The sequence below is a fragment of the Chelmon rostratus genome, chromosome 11 (genome assembly GCF_017976325.1).
Source record: "Chelmon rostratus isolate fCheRos1 chromosome 11, fCheRos1.pri, whole genome shotgun sequence".
Classification (NCBI taxonomy): domain Eukaryota; kingdom Metazoa; phylum Chordata; class Actinopteri; order Chaetodontiformes; family Chaetodontidae; genus Chelmon; species Chelmon rostratus.
The window spans coordinates 7,637,797-7,659,538 of NC_055668.1; the positions used below are offsets into that span (position 1 = coordinate 7,637,797).

A 21,742-nucleotide genomic window follows, 5' to 3' on the forward strand; every position below is an offset into this window, starting at 1 on the left:
GGGTGGCTTCAGGTTCTACCCCCTGACTATCTCTGCAATGCTTCTGGAGCAAAAAGCTGATATTTGTCCCTCACATTCTGTCCAATACACACACTACTGAACAAGAGGTTTTCTTCAGTGTCCTCCAGCTACTGCCCCGTCTCCCTAAAGTCTTTCAAAGCTAATATTTGAAGGTCACTGGGTTAATCTTGAGGGCATTAGGAAACCATGGAGCAAAAAGCCCTCCAAATGAAAAACTCATTTAGGGCTTTAGCTGAGTGTAGCGGGTCATGTTTATCAGTGGAAGGCCAGAAAGTATCCCGGCTCCATGAGTCCTTGGGGAATTTGTGTTTGAGGGGAAAAAACAAACAAACACCAGAATGCATTCAATACCTGCGCTGCAAACTAACCAATAAAAGTTCTGCAAAACGATGAGGACATGTGTGAACATACGTTTAAAAATTTCATTTTATTGGATGAGGAAACTGAGCAGCATATAAATACGATTCATTGCTTGTGCAGTATAATCAACTTTACAGGGAGGTTTAAATGTTTATGATGTAAATGCATGTTATCATTCATGTAATAATATGCTGCGTTCTTCTGCAGCAAAAGCACCAAAAATGAAGACTTAGCTGAAAGTTGTCTGTTTTAAATCAGTTGCTATTTGTCTTCAAATGATCACTATATGATGACTGTAGTCATAGGTAACCCATCTATTTATTTACCCGCTGCATCTTTATCAATATGTAAACAGGACTGACACCCTGTCTTTTGAAAGAGCTTGCTTTTAGTTAGACTCCATTGCGGCACATCACTGACATCAGATTAAGTATTTGTCTCACATAAATGCAAGGGCAGCTCAGAGGGCATCTCGTCAAGATGGAACAAACTAATCCTCTATTTGGTCTCCCTGGAGTTTACCCCTCCCTGCTCCATGTCTGTGTGTGCCATCGGCCTACAGCACAATAGACAGCCTTTCTGATAAAAGTGTGCAATAGCCAGTGTGGATATCCGGCTGCCTTTCTCTCCACTCCCCCCATTAATGAGGGTGTATGGCGCTGTGGTTTATCCTGCCACTCTTTCTTTCCGATCCCCCTCCAATCCTTCAGGCCTGTAGCTGCTCTCTCCCCCCTTATTCTATGGAAAAAGAGGAATGTTTTCTGACTGCTCCCTCCAATCCCTTTTCAGGTTCCGGAGACATGAGGGGACACGTCTAATGGAGGAATACTTGGAACTGGTGTATGTGTGTGTGTGGTGCGCGTGTTTGTGTGTGCGTGTTTATTCAGGACAAGTTCAAGCCTGATGATAGAGGGGTATTAGAGGTGATCTACGTAGATTTATGTTAAAGGACAAGTTTTGCTAGTAAACTTGCCAAGAGCCCATAATTTTGCTCTAATTTTGCTGGTTTGGAGTGTGAGCTTGTCCACCACTTTGAACCAGAATTAAATATTTCAACAAGATGGCTTGTGCACATTCATGGTGCCCACAGCATGAACCCTGCTTACTTTGACCTCTTAACCTTTTATCCAGTGCCACCGCAGCTCCTAGCTGTAGCATTAGTGCCTAAGTGCAGCCTCACACAGCTGCTAGCATGCCTGTGCTCATGACAATCCCATGCCTCTTTTTACATGCACCTGCAACAGAGAAATGTTTGTAATGAACGCTAATGTGGATCACATCAATACAAGTGTCGCTTCAGGAGCTCTGGCCGAGCCAAGCAACCGCCATTACTAAACATGACCACATCCACGGCTGCAACTATCACTCACATTCACTAATAGATCAACTTTGATTAACTTATATTGAATCAGATAAATCAACCGCTCACTCTGTTGAATTACATCTGCTCTGATAAGAGAAAAAAGGGAAATCAATCAGCTAATCAGAGTGCCTATCAGTGTTCCAGGAGGCTAACAAAGACTGTCAGGCAGAGCGAGACACAGAGACACACTATCATGATGATGATGAGTTCCCTGTTAGTTAACAAAATTGCTTTGACCACTGGGGTAAATTCACTCTCTGACTTGATCACATTTACTCTGTGTCTGTGCTGAGCTTAGCAACTTTGCATAAAGCTAAGATAACAAGTGATCTGCAGAAAAATCTCCTTGCATTGTAAGTAAAGATTCAAAGAATACAGGCAGAATGCTTTCCTCTTAAAAAAAACCCCAGAGTGCTTAGTAATGACAGCTAAACCATTTCTGCCCCAGATAGTGCAAAAAAGAAATTTAGCAGAGGAATGTGCAATTTAATGATAACACATTCTTCAAAACTTAAAAGAAAATAAAGCCAATTCAGCCAGTTATCTCTGCCATTCACTGCAAAAATGTACAACTTCATACTTAGTCAAACTTTAACACCCAAGAAAATCAAGGATTAGGACAAGAGTGTATTTTTCCATCATTTATTTCGCAAATGTGGCATGAACACTTGCAAAAGAACATCTTAAAGTTGGTCCAGTAGAAAAAGACAAAAAAACACTTGAATGATTTAATACTTTGTTTTTCAGCTTTCAATTCTCTCAAGTCAATTTGGAGTCTATATTTAGTCTAAATGAGGGAGCGGATTGCTAGTAGGTATTTCCAAAATCTTCTTCTTTCAATCATATATAAATATCCAGAAATAAATCTCGTTTCCTAAAGCAAAGCTAAGAAAGAGTAAAATGACTGGATAGAAATGGCATCAACATCTACATAAGAAAGGGATTAGCTGACTATAAAATGTACAGTTTTTAAAATTTAACTTAATATTCACATTCATATATAAAACTTACAAAACCTCGATCTTTCAAACCCACTAAAAATAGCTTTTTTTCTGTTACTGCTGAAAGATCATTTTAAATTACCATAAATTTAATGGATTATTTATGTATTATCAGCATCATTAATGTCATCATTTCTGCCATATTGTTTTTGTTCTTTTTATCCACAAGTTTTTGATTCATCTCAAAAAAACATAAGTCAATAAATTAACATGCTACCTCAGTCCCTGAAAGCCAATACTCAACTGTGTTACTGAGTGAGAGTAAGACAGGTGTTTGTGTACGTTGAAGTGTGTATCCATGTCTGCGTGTGTGAGCTTGTGTGTGAAGAGAAATATAGGACACATAACCTGTTAGCATACCTGCCTCAAACTCAAGGTAGGGTGGGGAGGGTCGGGGTTATTTCGGAGTCCATACAAAAAATAATTCATTGTAAATATATAATATATATTTATACATATTTGAATATATTTACAAATATACCCAGCACTATACATTATACTGTGTATTTTTTTCTCCAGAATAATTGGGGAGGTTTATCAAGAGAACTGAAAAAAGAAATGCATCAATATTACAAAATAAACAGGAGAGCCGTTCCTATATGTGCTCCCCTTCTATTCCTCTGTTTTGTTAGTTGAAACTCTGTCTCTCAGTCCTTTTCCTATTTGTCATCCTCTTCTAGTCCCTTGTTTTTTAAGTTCACATCGGTCCATACATTCCTCCAGGAGCAAATAACAGTCTTGGAATGCCAGCCACTGGAATGGGATCACCAAACAAGTAACGTCGTCGATTGTAGGAAAGAAAAAAACCCTCTTGGTACAAACGTGAGAACCAAAATGAAAAGTCTGTGTGTTTGTATGAAGGGAGAAGAGGAGGAGGAGGAGGAAGAGGGTCCCCAGGGAACGTCAATTCATTCAGTCAGTAAAAAACAGCTTCCCTCTCCTTTAAGACCTCATGTAAGAACGTAGTGTATGAAGTGTGTGCGCATGGCAGTGTGAGTGTGTGACAGCAGCGCTGCCACCAGCCCAGTCCCATCTGGGTCCATTAGTCCGCCGGGAGCCAGAGGGGCGATGGGGGTGGGGGTGGGGGTGGGGGGTTTCGGAGAGGGTGTCTGTGCCGCGTGTGTGTGTTTTGGGACGTCGAGGGGTAAGACTGGGGCAGGTCACGCCGGGGTAGAGAGGCTGGGTGGGGGCTCATGTTTTGACGTTTCCGCTGATGTGCTGGTACTTGGGGAGGCAGGGCTCGTCCGGTAAGGGGTCGTGGGAAAACACGGAGTCGTCACCGGAGGAGCAGGAGCTGCGAGTGTCGGGGAAGCTGGGGGAATACTGCTCGGCCGGGGCGCACAGGTCCAGATACTCCTGCAGACAGACAAAGGAAAGAGAGCGCCGGGTGAGATAATTTACACTCACACTCACTCATAAGTCACAGGAAGGAAAGACACTTCGAAGGAGTGAGAGGCGAAACAAGAGAACATATAAAGAGTGCTGAGAGCCAGTCAACAAGCACAGGGACTTTCCAGAGGAGGGGGAGAGAGTATCACCTTCATTATGATATTGATCTAAACCGTACCAAATCACCCTGGAAGGATTTATGAAACAGAGCAGAAAAAATAATCTTCAACTGGATACCATATGAAAATATTTGCAGAAATAACAGATTATAAATTGAATGTTGGACTGCTAGCTGATCCAGCAGAGCTTGAAGGTAGCAGGGTTGATCTGAGCTTCCCCCAGCGATGAGGAACCTCTGAGGGAACTCGGTGCCTTTCCACCACGGGGATCAGGGTCTTAATTAAGTTCTGGGGACTTGTAGCACTTCTGATTGATCAGGCACTCGCAGCATTTTATTTCAGCCACCATTATTTTAAATCTTCAGCTGTACGCCAGTTTGTTCTTTGTTCACTGGGCTTCTGCACATGACAGATGCACTGATGATGGACGACAGAGGTTGTCGTCTAGTCGTGTGCAAAAACGACGTCTAAAAACAGCTTTTTCATATGACTGTTTTTGTTTTCACTTTAAACCGCAGTGGAACTGGCTTAAGGAAGCTTTTAGTTCTTTTCAGTAGTTCCTGGGACAAAAAGTTGCGGGTAGTCTGGGTTGAAACGCTGCTCTGGTTGTGGTTTTCGTCCACTACAAAATGTTTTAATGTGGTCGGGAAGTTGGGGGAGAAGAGGATGCTTTTACTGGTGTAGAGATGTGGCATCCCAGCCTTCATAACATCCCTTCACATCACTCAGTCCAGACGGGTCTGACATCTGACACCGAAACAGCCAAAATTAACACTGTGAGATGGCTGGAAAAAATAAAAGAAGCTGGCAAAACACAGCGCGCACCCCCTCTCCAATCAAAATGAAGACGAAGGAAGATGAAAACCCAATGAAATCCTGTTATTCATTTTTTGCTCGGTCCAAAGCTGTTTTGGTCTTTTCATGTCGGATGAGGCACCCTTTTATTCCCCTCCTGCTTGTCTTTCATGGCTGTTATTGGGGCTAGTTGTGAGGAGGAAGAGTACTTGGGGTTTTTCTAGAAAATGAGTGCTGGCTTCCATTTTCCCAGCTCAACACGAGAAGGCTCACATTACCAAAGACCTCCACATCTGCCAGCGGTTTGGGGCAGAGGGAAAGGGGGAGGGAAAAAAAAAGAAAAAGGCGCTTTATTACATTTCAAAAGTTCAAACTCAAAGTTGGGTTTTTTGGCATAAATTCATGAGGTTCCAGCTCCAGAGCAGACGAGTCTTGACAGCTTTCCATCGATGGACTCTTTTCAGGTCGGCCCGCGGATATCACATAAGACAGGAAGGGGAATGGAAAGAAACGTGGGCTATTATAGGGAGTGAGGCATGGATGTGATGATTGGGCAACTTCACTGGGCCGTAGCGTCCATGTTGGGCCTGGATCAAATCATCCGGCCATTTTTTCGGTCACTATTTAGGCCTTGTGTCAGCGACGTGGCTGCTAATGCTCCTAAAGCTTTCAGCAACATTCTGCTGAACTCTGCACGCACTGGCAAGAGCGTGATTTAGTTTGGATTGAGAAACATGTTACTGTGTGTTGGAATGTGTCATATTATTCTATTTTATTGTTCTGAAATGTCAGACTCCTATTTGCCAGGAAATTACAGGGTTAGCGTAGCACGAATTCTGACCACCCTGAATCCAGGAACTTCTGGAACAAGAATGTGCGTGAAGAAGAGTGAAAGAGCTGCACTCACCTCGTTGGTGCTCAGGGTGAGGATGCGATCCAGATCCTCGACTAGCTGCTTGAAGGTGGGTCTCTGGGATGAGATGGCATGCCAGCAGTCTTTCATCATCATGTACCTGACAGAGAGAAACCCACCGAGGAGAAGAGTGGATTAAAAGAGACGGAGGAGAATAATTCAGGGAGCTGTCTGTCCTAGCTGTGCCACTCCTCATCTACCTTGCCTTCAAGTTTAAAATTTGCCAGCTGAAATGATTCATGCATTAGGTGTCTCCATATCAAAGGATCAATCAAAGCTGCAGGTGTCCTCTGACATCATCTCCTTTTGAAATTTATGTCAGTCTGCAGTCAATGGCAGAAAAGATGGCCGGCTTCTGATCACAAACACGCCTCCCAGTGTTTCGGATATTTAAAATACTATAATGTGTGTGTGTGTCATGCACTGCTGTTGTGTCTGTCTGTACTTTGCCAGCCCTCTCAGAGCTGTGCCATTGTCCGCCGACTAGCAGAGGAATCATTGTGAGCTGGGACACTGATAGCAGCCAGTCACAGCTGTGCCGAGGGGCCGACAGAGTGGACACAGAGGCCCGGAGTCATGGATCTGATGGAGACTAGGATGGCATTGGAGTCTGGCTGTGAGAGCTAGTGTGTGTTTGGGTGACAGTGTGGGAAGGAAAAGCTAAGCTAAGGCTCTTACAGCTCGTTGGTGCAGTTGCCAGGCTTGTCCATGCGATGTCCCTCTTTGAGCAACTTGAAGAGCTCTTCAACTGGAATGCCAGGGTAGGGGGAGCCCCCTAGGGTGAAGATCTCCCACATCAGCACCCCAAATGACCAGCTGATAAGACAGAAGAACACACATATGCATTACAAATACAGTCAAGGATGACAATCACACAGTAGTATCCATCTGTAAATAGAGCCCCCAGTCCTGGTAATTAACATTAGGCCCAATGAGGGTCACTTTCCTTTGTCCTACAGGTAATTTACATTTAGTCACTTGGCCAAAGTTTGGAAACCGCTTCAACAGTGTGACTGCAGTGGTGTCAATGCCCTCTTTCTGCCGTCCGGTGGCTTGTGGTGCGAACCCGCTCCCTGTGCCACTCTGGCCCTGATCTCAATGATGGCTTTTGTGCCCGGCTGGCCGGTCACACTGCCTGGCATTGTCTAGTCACACCACACCAAAACAAACAGCGGACCACCCACAGCAGACAAAAGAGAAGGGAGAGGTCCAGAGATGGCTAGTGACTATTAACTATTAACTACTTCCTCATGTTAGCGTCCGGTCGTTAAGTATCAGTGATTCCATGCCGCTGATTTCCATCGCTGTCGCGCTGCATGTTTATATTAGAGACTGTGCATCCACAGTGTCTGAAATGACTGATGCTTGCACTGACAGCATGCTTGATTCACGTCCGCACAAAGGCTGCATTATCCACTAATGTGTGCGTACACACTCAGGCAGCCACAGGCCGCGTTAGTCCAACCAGGCGAGTAAGCACTGTCAGGCAGGTTGGACCCTTATCAGTTCCTGCATCTGTTTACACAACCGGCCCTGGGTTTGTTCTCTCCTCTATCATTGTGTTGTATCTCTCCACTTGTTGACACACTCATCTCCCCTTTCTGCGGTGCTTCGTAACCATCGCTCAGTGCTTGTCGTCCCGCCGCTCTGTGCAGGTTCGTGTCCACCTGCAACCAACCTTGACTCACCAAATAAACATGCAAACCAACATGCTGCGGGTCACTCTACCTGACCTGCCGTTGGGCCTTACTAGAGTGTGCTTGTGCATTTCAGCCAACTAGATGCATAACCTATACATAAACCACTCACCCAATCAGTATAAAGGTGACTCTGTATTAGCTTAGTTCACATTCTGGACTCGTATTCATGTCTCATTACATTCATATCAAGCCGTTAGGTTGTACCTTCTCTATTGCTGAAGTTTATGATATCGACTGAAAGCAACATGAATATGAATGTTGGAAAAACGGTCAATACAAGGCTCTGAAACGCAACACAGGAGCGAGAGCTAAAGGAATATATTTGTTTTTTTTTTGGTGAGGGAGGGGATTAGACCCCCCACATTGCCTCCATCAAGCCTGGCCATGATGCTGCCTATCTGGGCTTTAGCCACCGCTCTTCACCCTCACCTAAGCCAGCCTGAGCCGAGTCCCCTGGGCTCATTCGTCAAACCGTTGAGGGCCGAGTTTCATTGGAATTCATGTATTCATTTAATCTGATGTCATGTATGGATCGCCCGCGCTTCTGGTGATGTTTGAGTGAGAGCCCGGCACCCTCCACCTCCCCAACACCTCTCCACAGCTTCCTTTTCCCTTCATACACTACGTGAAAAAGCCAATTACTAAAAGTGAGTGATGAAACGTAATTAGCAGTGGGCTGACAGAAAAGACTGCAGCAGCCACTTCATGCCAGCACCCCCGCATTTGCCCCCCCCTGTGCTCCTCCAGGTTATTGACTGGTGCTGCGCTATGGAACATGAAGGGCATCATGTGGACAAACACATATTATTTATGTGCACACACACCCAAACACACAAACACAGACAGTAGAGAGATTCTCCATCCGAGTGCTTAACTGGATGAGCGCTATGTTAAGCGTGCTACTGGTGTATGACTCATAGAGACACACAAAATCTCCTTTCCCAGCGGTCAGCATGCAAGGCATTTATCTAATTGCCACATACGCTTTCTGCCGCCAGTGTCTGGAGCAGAAACTTCAAACAACACTGTCAGAACGCATAAGACTCAAACACCAAAAACAGAGGGACGCTCTTCCTTTGTTCTGTTTTTAGAATGAGCACTCTGGAACTTAAAAAAAGAAACAGACAGAGACGGGTCAGCAACTCACATACCAGATGAATGAAAATAAGAATGGAGGGGGGAGAGGAGGAGGAGGAGGGGGGGGGGGGGGGGATTATATTGATCATGGAACGGCTCTAAAACGATGAGCCACATGTTCAAAGTGTTGTTGAATGAGGAGAGTGAAGAGGAGGAGGCTGAAGGAGGATGAGGCCCGCACTGGAGGGCCGCAGCATTGTTGCATTCAGACATGTGCGGAGGCCCAATAGGAGGGGAGACTTCCGAGCCGAGCCGGAGGGGTGAGTCGGTGGGGGAGGAGGCGCTGGCGGGCTCAGGGCTCCTTCCAGGGCCCTTTGAAGCCGGTCAGATTAGTAACACGGCGTTGGCTGCAAGTCTAGCGTGAAATCCTCACTTTTGCCACAGACCGGCCAGCGCTGGACCCCTATAGGCAGCCCCCCCCCCCCCCCCACCTAACACTTACCAGCACTGCACCAAAACACCTCACCCACTGCCTGCCCCTGTACTCCTGATAAACAACCCACTGAATCTGACAGCTGGGCTCCAAATGAAATCTTAAAAATAGCAGCGATAGTGTGTTTTACGGCGTGAGAAGGTTTATATGCACCACTGGTGTGCGTAAATGGATTTCCTATCATGTATTTGTGCTGGTGGGACACAGAAACAGTTTATGTACTTACACGTCACTCTGGTGTGTGTAGACCCGGTCAAACAGCGCCTCTGGAGCCATCCATTTCACCGGGAGACGACCCTGACAACAACACACAGACGAGCGGTCAGACAAAATCTACGCACAACCCAGCCCTGGATTTCTTCACTTCGGGCCTGAGAGGCAGGTTTGTATGCGTCCAGTGCTGGCAGATCTCATTACTCGTGGAAAGGCTGATATGTGAAAGCAGTCTGGGGAATAAGGCACAAGAGCGACTGTCTGAGAGGAAGAGCTCCCAGAGGAACATTTGCATTGTTAAAGCAATAGAGCTGATAAACAGGGTCACAGATAAAGGAGAGAGTTTATCTCTACGTGCTATTAAAACACTGGCAAGGAAGCTAAGCACAGCTGACAAGGCGACCTTGGTCAGTATCTCTGAGCAAGAATAATCTCATCAGACACTGATTTTTAAATGGAGGGATAACGCCTAAGTAAGTCTTTCAAAACAGATGCAACAGATTTTTCCGCTGCTCTAAATACTAATGGGCAATAACCTTACTTCTACCAAAATCAGAAATATGCAAGAGAAAACATCATTTGTATCATAAAGACTATCTATTATGCACCTACAATATATTTTGACTGGGTAATAGGATTATTTAACAAAAACAAGGCCTCTGTAAATTGTTCTGCTCCCATCAGGCTGAAGAAACAAACAGAGAGAAATAAAAGAAATGTAGCACTACAATGACAGCTCTGTCTGGATTGGTTTAACATAAGTGATCGTCATTGTCGCTGCTGTCATTGTCCTGATCATCATTACTGTCAACATCGCGGCATATTGTTGTTGTTGTTGTCCGCTAGTTCTCAGCGCGATTGTGCATGCGATGAAAAGCCGCCCATGCATACTAAATGAGGATGTGCAGGCAATGCTGCTCTGCGGTGGGAAAGAAAGACACCACTGGGCCACTATGGAGATGTCAATTATGTTTAAGCCGCTCCCCTCTCGCTCTCACTCTGTCTCTCTTTCTGGCTAATTGTATAAGTGTCTATGGAGCTAAAGGAAAAAGAGACTGAGGGATAAACAAGGCAGAGTCTCCAGAAGCACTACATTCACAGGCTGCCTGGGAACCTGCGGCTTCTGCCAAGACACCAGCCGAGGGAAAGATTGCAATAGAAAGATGAGGGAAGGGAGGGAATTAGGGAAAAGAGAGAGACTAATCTAACACTGCGGCTCTCAAAAACATTCCACTCCCTCAAAGCAGGCATCTTTCAATGTGCGGCGCGCAGGTCGGGGACTCACATTGGTCGTCTTTTTATAGTAGTCGATGTTATGGACGTCCCTGGCCAGGCCAAAGTCAGCAATCTTCATGACGTTGCTCTCTGTGACCAGGACGTTCCTGGCTGCCAGGTCTCTGTGTATACACTGAGATGGAGAGTGAGAAAAGAGGGGGGGGGGGGGTTGGGGGGGGAGAGAGGAGAGGTGACAGGGTGGAAAAAGTGAGGGCCAGAGACGAATAAGACAGTTACCTCACTGCATAAATAAATCAACGCTGAACAGGTGTATACTTAATTTGGAATGGTGTTAAAATGTTTGTGGTGCGTGTAATCATCCAGGGATCTCCTGCGCAGAGGTAGCACTTCACTGCATGCCATGACGCCACCGTGACTGCAGAGGCTGCGTGAACATGTCTGGATAAGTGCAGATTCCTCACATACTTTGCCACATATACGGCCGGAGTTGTTTCTGGGCATCAGCGCGCATGTGCAAGCATGTACGTGTGTGTGTGTGTGTGTGCGAGACAGCATGCTCTGTCACATTCCAACAGTGAGAGCGAGCGTGAGGCTGCTTTTGGCCAACATGGCTGTACCCCCATTGTGAAATCCTCACCATTCTTCTACACAGAGGGGCTTTTGTCGTAGAGTGGGAGACAATGCGGGGATTGGGCAGGGGGTCAGAGAAGTGTTTTTAGGAGACAATATTCCCACAGTGACGCACAAGCAAGCTATCCTACGTAAAAAACCTTCCTGGATACGGCACATCAACAGTCTTGTGTGCTGGCACAGAGATCTGTCTAGGCAGCCAGCTTGGGGGGCGTCTGATGTGAGAACAGTGTTGTGTGTTTGTGCGTGTCCTCCTCTTACCTTCTGTGATGCTAGGTACTCCATGCCCCGCGCCACCTGGTAAGTGCAGGAGACCAGATCTTTGAAAGTAAGCTGTTCGTCTGAGACACGGGCGATGTCATAGGAGTACTCCATGCCGGGCGGCCGACGGGCTCGGAGGTACTCCCTAAGGTTGCCTTTGGAGGCGTACTCCACTATCACATAGAGGGGGCCTGCAGCGGAGAAAAGACCCACATTACCTCCTGAACACGGTCATAAATGATTCCCTTTGAGAGAAAGTGACACTGAACAAAAATCAGAGTGAATGTTTAATGGAATGCAGCACATACAGAAGAGGCGCCTCTCGACTCTGAATGTTAAGGCTTTCAATTTTATTCTTGCTTCAAGAAAAATTCCGCTCAAAAACATGAGGAAGTCTGTCCGGAAGAAACGGCTTCCAAACGGTCAGACTGTCCACGGCTGCATCCCAGCAGAACTCTTCCCACAGGGGCTGAAAAGCAGCGCTTAGGCGCGAAAAGGGGCAGAATTTCCAAGCGGACTGCACGTTATTTCTTTTCATTTGTGACACAACCGTGGCTCCACTGATCCTCATGTATAACTTTGAGGGGAAAAAAATCATAGAGTGCTCAGCTTCATCCTTCTAGCTGGTAGAACACCTTGTCTCACACCACCTGTCTGATGTGGTCTGATGACACATTTTATGAATTTGTTTGAAGTGTGCAGCAACCTTTAGTACAGCATTACAAGGCAGATCACCTTAAAAACACAGTATGACACTGAATACTAAACCTACAAATGATACAATCTTCTAAGTGTATTACTTGCAAAAAAATGTCAGCTTTCAGATTCCCTGCTCACTTTATGATGTTGTGTCCCGGCCTACTTACCGTCTTGTGTACAGGCTCCCAAAAGATTAATGATGTTCTTATGCTTGCCGATCATCTTCATCATTTCCATCTCTGACACCAGGTCAGACAGGTCTTTCTCAGTGGCGTCATCTGAGAACAGAAGATGTGGATTGAAGGTTGCCAGGAAAAACTCAGCGATACAAACACACCCCGGCCCTGGTTTCCCCTCAACCCTTCGACTCTGACCTCCGCAGCTGCCCCGCGGGACAACACCTTGTTTTGTAGGTGCCTCTGATTAAGCGCGGCTGACAGACAATGTGGGCTAAAATTTCGGCAGCGAGGGAAGATCCTCACACAGACTACAGAGGCATCCTTTCAGCGCCAGTTAGAGGGAGGAGGAGGAATTAAAGACGTTCAATCTGGATTCATTATCTGCAGCACAGGCTCCTTTTTCATGGGACTGATTGAGCCAGCGGAGCTATCCAGACAGCACTGCCTGCATTCCTCTGCACCATTACCTTAACTGGAGTCATTCTAAAGAGCACATTTCTTTTGTCAAGGCTGGTCCACTAGCCTGCTGCTGTACCTCATCTGACCGTCCCCACTACCCCGAACCAACCCACCGCCCCCCTCTGCTGCTTTCATTAATCACAGCAGCGCTGCTAGTGTGACTTGCCTCTTTGTGCGGGTGCTGACTGAGCTGCAGCCAGCTGCTGCTCTGGGGTCAGGTATGTGACCGCCCCTAACCCTTACCTACCCAACCCATCTACCACAAGCCGTCACTCAGCAGCCGCCAATAACGAATAATAATGACGGCCCCAGGCTCCGCCTTGCACCTTTGCTGAACCCTCGCTGGAGCATAAATCACCTATAAAATGTTCTCAGGTTGCCCACAAGACATAATGAAGCAGTGTACATTATATCCCAGACGACAGTCAGGTGTTTACGTTTCAGCATCGCTGAGATTGTGCAGCGGCGGGACACACTCACCTTTCAGCATCTTGACAGCGACAGTTACAGCCTCCTTGGGTTTGTCCTTATCGATGCCCAGCGCCTCCGCCATTACAACCTGACCGAAGCAACCTTCACCTAGGGGCTTGCCCAGGGTCAACCTGCAGCCACCGGACAGCAAACACAGAGGGGGGAAACAAAGAGAAGAGGCAGGAGGCTGTTAAGCTGCTGAAACTGGTCGACCTGATCTGACTGTGGCATCGATTCACTCCCTGTGCAGAAAATAAAGAACGAGTGTGAGAGCGAGAGAAGGAATGAGACCAGGCACCGGGCCAGCTTCTCAACCTCACCCTGTGGTGTTTTTGTTTTTTTTTTTACTAGATCGCTCTCTCTGTTTCAATCAGATTGTGTCTTTGTGAGTGCTTTACTGGCGCGGTGACTGTAGCCCGTGCCAGGGCAGTAGGTAGGAAGGCAGACATGGCAGCGATAATCACCTGATAAAGTCAGGGAGAGGCACACATTTCTAAACTGTTTACCCTGCCTTGGCATGTTCCAATATACACTCTTTACAAGTCACTACACAGGGCTTAGCTTAGCCCTGACACATTAGCCTGTGACAGATGGAACGCTGGCTTTCCGTTACCATACAGGTGGGCCTGACTAGATTCTATGGCGGCTATTTCATTCTAAGCCACGTTACAATAGCTGGTGTGTTAAACTTTACGTCCAAACTACGTTGCACTGATTAACATAGTGAAGAACTTCTAACCCTGCAGTGTTAGTGCTTTTTCCTTTGATTGACAGGTATAGGCCCCACCCCCAAGGCTCAGCATCCTGGCTATGTAAACACTCACACTGCGCGCCACAAAGCCGAGGGCCTGAGGCCGGCGCCCTGCTGTAGCAACACAATCCCCTATCTGTCCACACGCACTCGCCACACTCAATGGCAACCATTCTGTCCATCCAGCCACACATAATCAATGTTATTTTTCCTGCACGCAAACCGCAAACGTTAGCATTCCTCAACGTTCTGCAATCCAACATGATCCCTCAGGCGCTGGAATGACAGGCGGGGAGAATAAAGACCCAAACAGAGACACACACAGATTTATCCATGCTAGACAAAACATCCCATTTTGGTGTGTTCATCAATTAAAATCACGACTTTTCACCAGAATGCCGCTCTGCATGCACATATGAGAGTCTAGCATTACGTCAGATATAGTTTTTTTCACTGATGAGTGATGGCAAAATTTATGATTCAGGCTCTTTTTACAACCATTTTAACAAAAGACAGGCCTTCACGTTTATGGCTTGGGATTTCCCCTTTTCTTTGAAAACCAGAGGCCTCAAGAGGGTATTAAACTATTGTAACCTTTGCTGTCTTATTAAATCCACCCTAAAGCTTATCACTGGCCACTGCGACTGTGACTAAATGAAACCCTCAGCGGTGCTAATTCCTCTGGTATGAAACCGAGCAAACACTCCTCGGCCAAACATGCAGATGAAAGCTGCTAACCAGTAATTAGCACAGCCTCATTCCTGACCACCAGAAGCATGTGTGTGCGAGTGAGAGTGTGATGTAGCAGCAGCTGTCATGATGAGGCATGAAGCCAAATTCAGGTCACTTTACTACAGCACCAACGGATGAATCAGTAGCCTTTATCTCAGCCACCACAACCACTAGTCACCAGTTAGTCATCATTGCCTGCTGTCTATCAGTGTTAATGGCACTCTTCACCTACAACAATACTTATCTGATCATTTAGCAGCCGAGATACAATCAGACATATGCTCATTGTGTAGTACTCTTGGTGCAATCTTCTACTGTAATGCGTCCTGTTAAAGACAGTTGTACTGGCATTGAGGACAAGAGCAAACGGTGTAGCGCTGAACGCTGTCATGAATACTGTCGAGCAGGTACTGCATGCAGGCCTTGAATTCTGAGTGTGTTATTATGAACACCCCTTTCAGATGAAAGTGGCACTGCATAGCAGATCAGCATTTTAAAGGCTTTTCTATCCTTTATGCAGGAGCTGAATCAGATTTGCATAATTACGTATTTTGCATTTTGCAACTTGCAATTAGGGCTCGGTCATAATTTCTAGTTTCACTGCAAAAACATGAATCTTCACTAGTCACTGAAAACAGCAGAATTACTACATTTTATTTCTTTAAAAATAAATCAAATAGTTGTTTCTAATGCAAAATAACAAATTTTTATGAGCACATAGCACCAGTGAGCAGATGATACTGGCAGAGAGGATGGTGAACACAGCCAACGGTCATGTTCATAAGAAACAGACAGCGCTCACCTGTCGCGGGCAAACTCCCAGCGCGGGTCCTCGGGAAGGTCATACTCTGGGATTGGCTCATCGTGCGCCGAGCTCCGCCGTGTTGTGATGCGTACCAGCGGCGTACTGGAGTTCATGGAAGAGCTCGAGTCTGCAGACACCTACAGGAGGAAGGAGATTGGCTGATCACCGCAGTCTGGGTTCACAGGTCAGATAAAGCTCCAAGGCATCACTAGAGGAGTCTGAGTAAATGTTTGTGATTGACTGTGGTACTTTATTGAAATTACCAGCAATGTTGGTATGTATGCCACATTAATATAAATGTATTCTTAATGTCCACGGTTAATGCTTTAACATTACGGTCGAGTCTGTCTCGAGGCCAGACATTAGTGATCATTAAGAAGTGAGCAACAACAGTCATTTTGAAGAATGTATGTTAATCATTTAGCATCGGCACCATCCCCGGGGCTCATCTCTCCTCTCTCCACCCTAACCTTACCTTGACACAGGAATCAGGCTCTCCGCAGAGTGTAAGCCAACACTTTTTGTACCTTTTGCAGCGTACCTTTCGGTTCCCCTCGAGGGGGAAAGCATGGCTCACACAGAGAAAAAAAAAAGCTGGCTGCACTTTCAGGCAGCAGTGCTAACTTGCTCAGATATGCAGGCTGGAGGTAGATTGTTTAAAATATCTGAACAGTATATACTATGGTGTTTGGAATATTTTTTTTTTTTTTACAAAGTCCAAGTAATAAGTAGTAATAATGTATCAGCTCAAGAATTTTTCAGCATTAGCCTCCTTTATTTTTCTGTGTAAATTGTTGTCTGCAGCAGTGTGTGTTTGTTCTCCTCTAGAGGTGTTAGATGCCATTAGAACTCTTTATCTACTTTCTGTTACCTGGCGGCGCAGAGGGATCTGCTTGCTCAGTTTGTGGACCGCCGGTTGGCCCCCAAAGTCGGGTTTCTTCGCAGTGTTCCTCATGCGGCACACCACCACGATGCCCACCATGCAGGCGATGAGGAAGACGCCCGCGCAGTATATTGCGATCTCCACATAGTCTGGGGAAAGGGGCCCTGGGGATTTCTCAAGGGCTGAGGGAAATAGAGGGTGAGCAGTGAGACGGAGGTCGGGCGGAGAAAGTTAGAGGAAGGCGCTCGCTGATCGCTCACGCACATGTGGGTGACACACAGGCACATTCTCCGTTTGAATAGACGCACATGGATATCAGGCAGGCAAACACAGAGACAGATGCTCTGGAGATGACTCATGCGTAAATGTAATCACTATCGGCAGGCAAACTAAACAGAAATTATTTTGCGGCATCCTCCTCTCTCTCTTCTTCTCTGGGTACCAGCACGCCTGCTTGTTTGTTGTTTTTTTTTTTGTACAAGGCGAATCTTGATTCAGCCGGTCCAGCCAGGCCTGCATATGTCTGCAGTCTGTTCTAACGCTGGATACACGCGAGCGCAAACACACACCCACGGGTGGCTGAACAATACGCTTCACTTCAGATCACAAACAAGGGAGAGCGGTGTCCTTCGTGGTTGTATATGGCCTGAACTTCCTGTCGAGGAAATGAGCTGAGTGTGTGTGTGTGTGTGCTATAGAAATGGACTGTTCCATAATGCATAGCCCTCCAGACCACAAACAAGGCTCGTGTGCGGCACAGAACCTTTCTCCTGTCTGTCTTGTATCTGCTGGTCCAAAAACCACAACGCGCACACACAGAAGCCACAGCCTCGAAGGCGCCATCGGTGCAGATAGAGCACATCAAGGGCAATAAATATTACATATTACTCCCAGTGGAAATGGCTCGCCTGTGATCATTATGCTGTATTGTTTACAGACAAAAACAAAACTATCCTCTGGTTACGACATTAAGGGAGGATTGATAATGGTGGTCTGTTGAGGGCTACAGACAGTCAACTACTCTCATCGATCTCATTTAATGCCCGCCATACTTTGGGCTAGAACTTTAGCAGGAACATTCAACTGTTTAGCCTGGAGTGAACTTGGATGCTGACACTAAGTTTTATGTATTTGATCCTTTGGTATGCATAATTACAGGCCAGACGTACAGCGACGGACAAAAATAGGATAAACCGAGTTGATAAATGAGAGCACATAAATACACAAACATTCACACGCGATTCGCTGTGCAGAGGCGGAGACGTTTGGCCCTGATAATTGAGAAAGTCAAGCTCAACTGAAAGCGAGTGTTGAGCTTTACCTTTCAACCTTTATTTCAAAGAGAAATAAAACAATTATCAGAGCCGGGAAAGGGGTGGAGAAACAACAGATTTATTTGACATGCACGCTAAAATGTGGCACAGAAAGAGTTTCCCCGAGGAGCAGGAGAGAGATGTAACAGGAGGAAAAGAGGAGGCGGGCAGCAAACCCTCCCCTCCTCCTGGAGTCTGGAGACACTCGAGCTGCTCTTGGAGCTTCACTTCCGTCTCCAAGTTATAATAAGTCATTCGCAAACTACCCCGCTATCTGCTCTGAGCTTTCAACGGCTCGCCAATGCTGATAATATTGTAGAATATACAGCATGCTCCCTGCTCTTATGTTACATTGTCTTGGATGCTGATTCATCACAGTAATTTAATATTTGAGCTCTGCGCCTCGGACTCCAGAGGGAGGACTTGCCTTCCATAGAGGTCGTTGAAATGACACAATCCGACTGTTTTAGAAAAGGCTGAGAGAAAAGGCAAAGAGAGGACAGGATACGAGTGTATATACCTGGAAGCACCGTCAACCAAGCAGTGTGATAGGAGATCCCAATAGAATTACCCGCCAAGCACGTATACTCCCCAGCATCTTCAGATGTTACATTGGGCAAGTAGAGAACTTCTATCTCCTTATCTGTGGTGTTAACACCTGCGGTCTGGGGAGAAGGAGAAGAGGAAGAAGAGCAAAAGGGGGGAGGTGGAAAAGAAGAAAGAGAGGGTCAAAGATAAGAGCAGAGGGGGAACGGAAAGCAGGAACAGGGAGGACAAGTCACAGAGAAAGGCGGGGGAGAGAGAGAAAGAGAAAAAAATGAGACCCACAACACCAAGAGAGAAATAAGAGGAGCTGGATGGCGTCCATCGTTGAGGTCCCATCTTGAGCAAAGGCTGTTGGGAGTTTCCATGAGCGAGGAGGAGGAGGAAGCGTCATAAACAGAGACACAGAGAGAGCCCAGTGTGCCACCAAAACATGAGGAAATACACCACAAATAAAAACCCAAGAGGTTCCCGTCACCAACAGAACCTGCTAAAACCAGTCTAATCCACGTATTAGACTGGACACATGCACAACCCCCAGAGAGCACGGAGAGCACGGCACTGCAACACCAAACACCATCCTGACACAGCTCGCAGGAGAGATAAAGATGTAAGGGGAAGAAAAGTGACATGCTAGCTGTGACAGTTTCAGCGTCTAGGTATGCAGGTCCAACCAGTGCTTCCATGGCTGCGCTAGACGCAGCGGAGGGAGCGGCTGAAACACAAGGGTCTGACATTAGGGGAGAGAAGGCCTGCGAGCCCCAGGACCACCAAGAGACCACCAGCAGGACCACCACAGCAGGTCAGGGACGAAGCCCAGGAAACCACACCAGGGGGAGAGGGAGGAGGTGGGGTCAGGTCTCAATGGTTACCTGGGATGACGGTCAGCCAGCCGGACTGGTTAGCCTCGCCTATATAATTGGAGACTTTACAGATATACTCTCCAGCATCGTCCTCCGTCACGTTGGTGAGGGTGAGCATCTCCACGTCGGAGCTGTTAATGCCTGAACGCTGCAATCCACACATACGCATATCAGACATGAACATGTAAAACCAGTTAATCAGACAGACATGCAAACATCATGGCTGCAGCAACGGCATTTGGATCTGCAGGAGGGAGGAGAGAACAGGGATCGCCCCGAAGTGCCAGCGTGGCAAAGACCTACCGGCTCATAAGGGAGGGAATGTAATGATTAGCTCCTTATATGACTTTTGAAATTCATCCGAGACAACTGCACCCACCAGCCTCTAATCAAGAGAATAAAATCTAAAAGAGAATTTACCTTTAACACCTGGACGTAGGGGTGTCCGTCCGGGCCGTATCGGCTGCCGTTCTGAGTGATGTGCTTCAGCCACTGGATGTGAGGTTGTGCGTCGCTGTACACTTTGCAGACAAAGCGGGCGTCCTCCCCGACGTGTACGGTGGTGTTGGCTGGGAGACCTGCCTGAAGAATGGGCCGGTGTGGTGACCGCTCTGTGCAGAAGGGAGGGAAAGGTCAGTTTTAGGAGACTGTCTTAAAGGGAAATTATTTTTGAGACGCTTCCCTGTTTAAGTTATGAGCCAATCTGAATTTTTTAGGATGTGAAAAGCTTATCTTTGCAAAAGCAGAACTTCACGTCCTGTGAGTGTGAATGTTTCCCAGCAACCCTGACGGGTAGAATCATGACTGCGCTGCCTCTTTCTTATCTCAGAAGCATTTAGAGGCTTCACACAAAACAAAGCGATGGAGGCATTTATCACTAAAAGATAAGGGACTCGGGTGGAGGACGAGTCACATAAAGAAGGGTGTATATATTGCACGTGAGCAGGGGGTTAAGCAGAACCATGTGCCAGTCTTGGAAAGTGAAACACCTTCATCGCACCCCGACATCAGCAGATATCTGCATTCTTTTACAAGCAAACATTTGGCCTGCAAATCCAAACAGAGCGAGACCTGTTGAACAATGCCCCCTTTCAAACACCACCCGGCCTTCACAACCACGCTGAGGAGCCCACTAACCCGCTGCCACCACACACACACACACACACACACACACACACAAAATGACATCACTCAGCCTGGGGCGCTGCAAAGCCTTTCCAAAACAAAGCCTCAAGGTAGGTGCAGGGCGAGTGAAGGGGAGAAAGGGGATGAACAGATGGAGAGTGCAAAAATTAGGAGGCAGAGACTCCTTCCATCAGTCTGTCTGCCCGCCCGTCTTCCTGCTCCATCTTTCTGAAATCTGTCAGATCAGATGATTCCCACCCCTCCTTCCTCTTTCCCCGTCTCCCTCCTCCTTCCTGCACATTCCTAGGGTTCGCCTTGTTTATTGTCTCTCTCCCCCTCCCCTTCGCTTTCTCTCCTCCTCCATCTTTCACAGGCCTCTTCACCGTCACCATCCTTCTCCACCAGAGAGAGGTGATCAATTTGAATCTAGCGGTCGCCAAACGCTCTCTTTTCAAAACCTACCACACAGAATAGTGTCTAGCGTGATATATATTTACCAAAACAGGCATAAGGAAAAAAGCAGTCATCCAGAGAGACAAGCTGGCAGGACGAGGAACGTTTGGAGCTGCCATTTTTTTTTTAATTCTTTCTACATGTTCAAGCTGGAGCATTTGCAGAGCTGCACGGCCAACAACCCAGACCAAATGACAGAATGAGTGAGCAGTGTGAGAAAATAGGCCACATCATGATTATGGAGAAACCCCAAAACAATAAAAGTTTGTGGAGCATTTCTTGCTTAAATTAGATAAAGGAATACTCTGTGTGTGTGTGTGTGTGTGTGTGTGTGTGTGTGTGTGTGTGTGTGTGTGTGTGTGTGTGTGTGTGTGGGTGTGTGTGGGTGGGTGTATGTGGACATGGACAAGTGCAGAGAAGCTCCTTTATGGCCCTTCGACCTCACACAAGAAAACTACACTTAAAGAGGGAGTCAGGAAAAAACCAGCATGAAGCCATGTTGTCTTCTCTGTCTGCAGCTGCAATGAGGGAATGGTGGAACATGACAAAGTACATTTACTCAAGTACAATACTGAAGTGCTTTTAGCTACTTTAGGCACTTGTACTTTACTTGAGTGTTTCCATTTTAGGCTACTTCATACTGAACCGCCTCTACATTAATCTGACAGAGTTGCTAGTTTCAAGATTTTACATATTGGCTTTTTAATTACAGTAGATTTCCCAATCTTTTTAGTTTGTGAGCCTTTAAAAAACATAAAAATTAAAAAATAAATCAAATAAATTCTCGGATCGTTTCAATTAATTCAATGTTCATATAGGTCAAATTATATAAATGATGGAATTGAAAGCAGATCTGTGTCTTCTGTCTCCCAGTAATCGTCTCAGGACCCCTCAG

General features: G+C 46.5%; 1 protein-coding gene across 6 annotated transcripts in view; it reads right to left on the bottom strand.

Moving 5' to 3' along the window:
* Positions 1 to 2,370: 2,370 nt before the first annotated feature.
* fgfr2 (fibroblast growth factor receptor 2) overlaps positions 2,371 to 21,742 on the bottom strand; it is a 39,169-nt gene continuing 19,797 nt past the window's right edge. For 3 of the 6 annotated variants that reach the window (XM_041947447.1, XM_041947446.1, XM_041947442.1), the window contains 12 exons: positions 19,690 to 19,880; positions 18,384 to 18,528; positions 16,533 to 16,732; positions 15,665 to 15,804; positions 13,389 to 13,510; positions 12,438 to 12,548; positions 11,572 to 11,762; positions 10,730 to 10,852; positions 9,458 to 9,528; positions 6,640 to 6,777; positions 5,956 to 6,061; positions 2,371 to 4,101 (listed from right to left, as the gene is read on the bottom strand). In XM_041947447.1, coding sequence (XP_041803381.1) covers positions 3,937 to 4,101; positions 5,956 to 6,061; positions 6,640 to 6,777; positions 9,458 to 9,528; positions 10,730 to 10,852; positions 11,572 to 11,762; positions 12,438 to 12,548; positions 13,389 to 13,510; positions 15,665 to 15,804; positions 16,533 to 16,732; positions 18,384 to 18,528; positions 19,690 to 19,880 — 1,703 coding nt within the window. In that variant the 3' untranslated portion in view covers positions 2,371 to 3,936. Of the gene's footprint in view, positions 4,102 to 5,955; positions 6,062 to 6,639; positions 6,778 to 9,457; positions 9,529 to 10,729; positions 10,853 to 11,571; positions 11,763 to 12,437; positions 12,549 to 13,388; positions 13,511 to 15,664; positions 15,805 to 16,532; positions 16,733 to 18,383; positions 18,529 to 19,278; positions 19,418 to 19,689; positions 19,881 to 21,742 lie in introns of all 6 variants that reach the window. The other 3 variants (XM_041947443.1, XM_041947445.1, XM_041947444.1) reach the window with 3 other exon arrangements.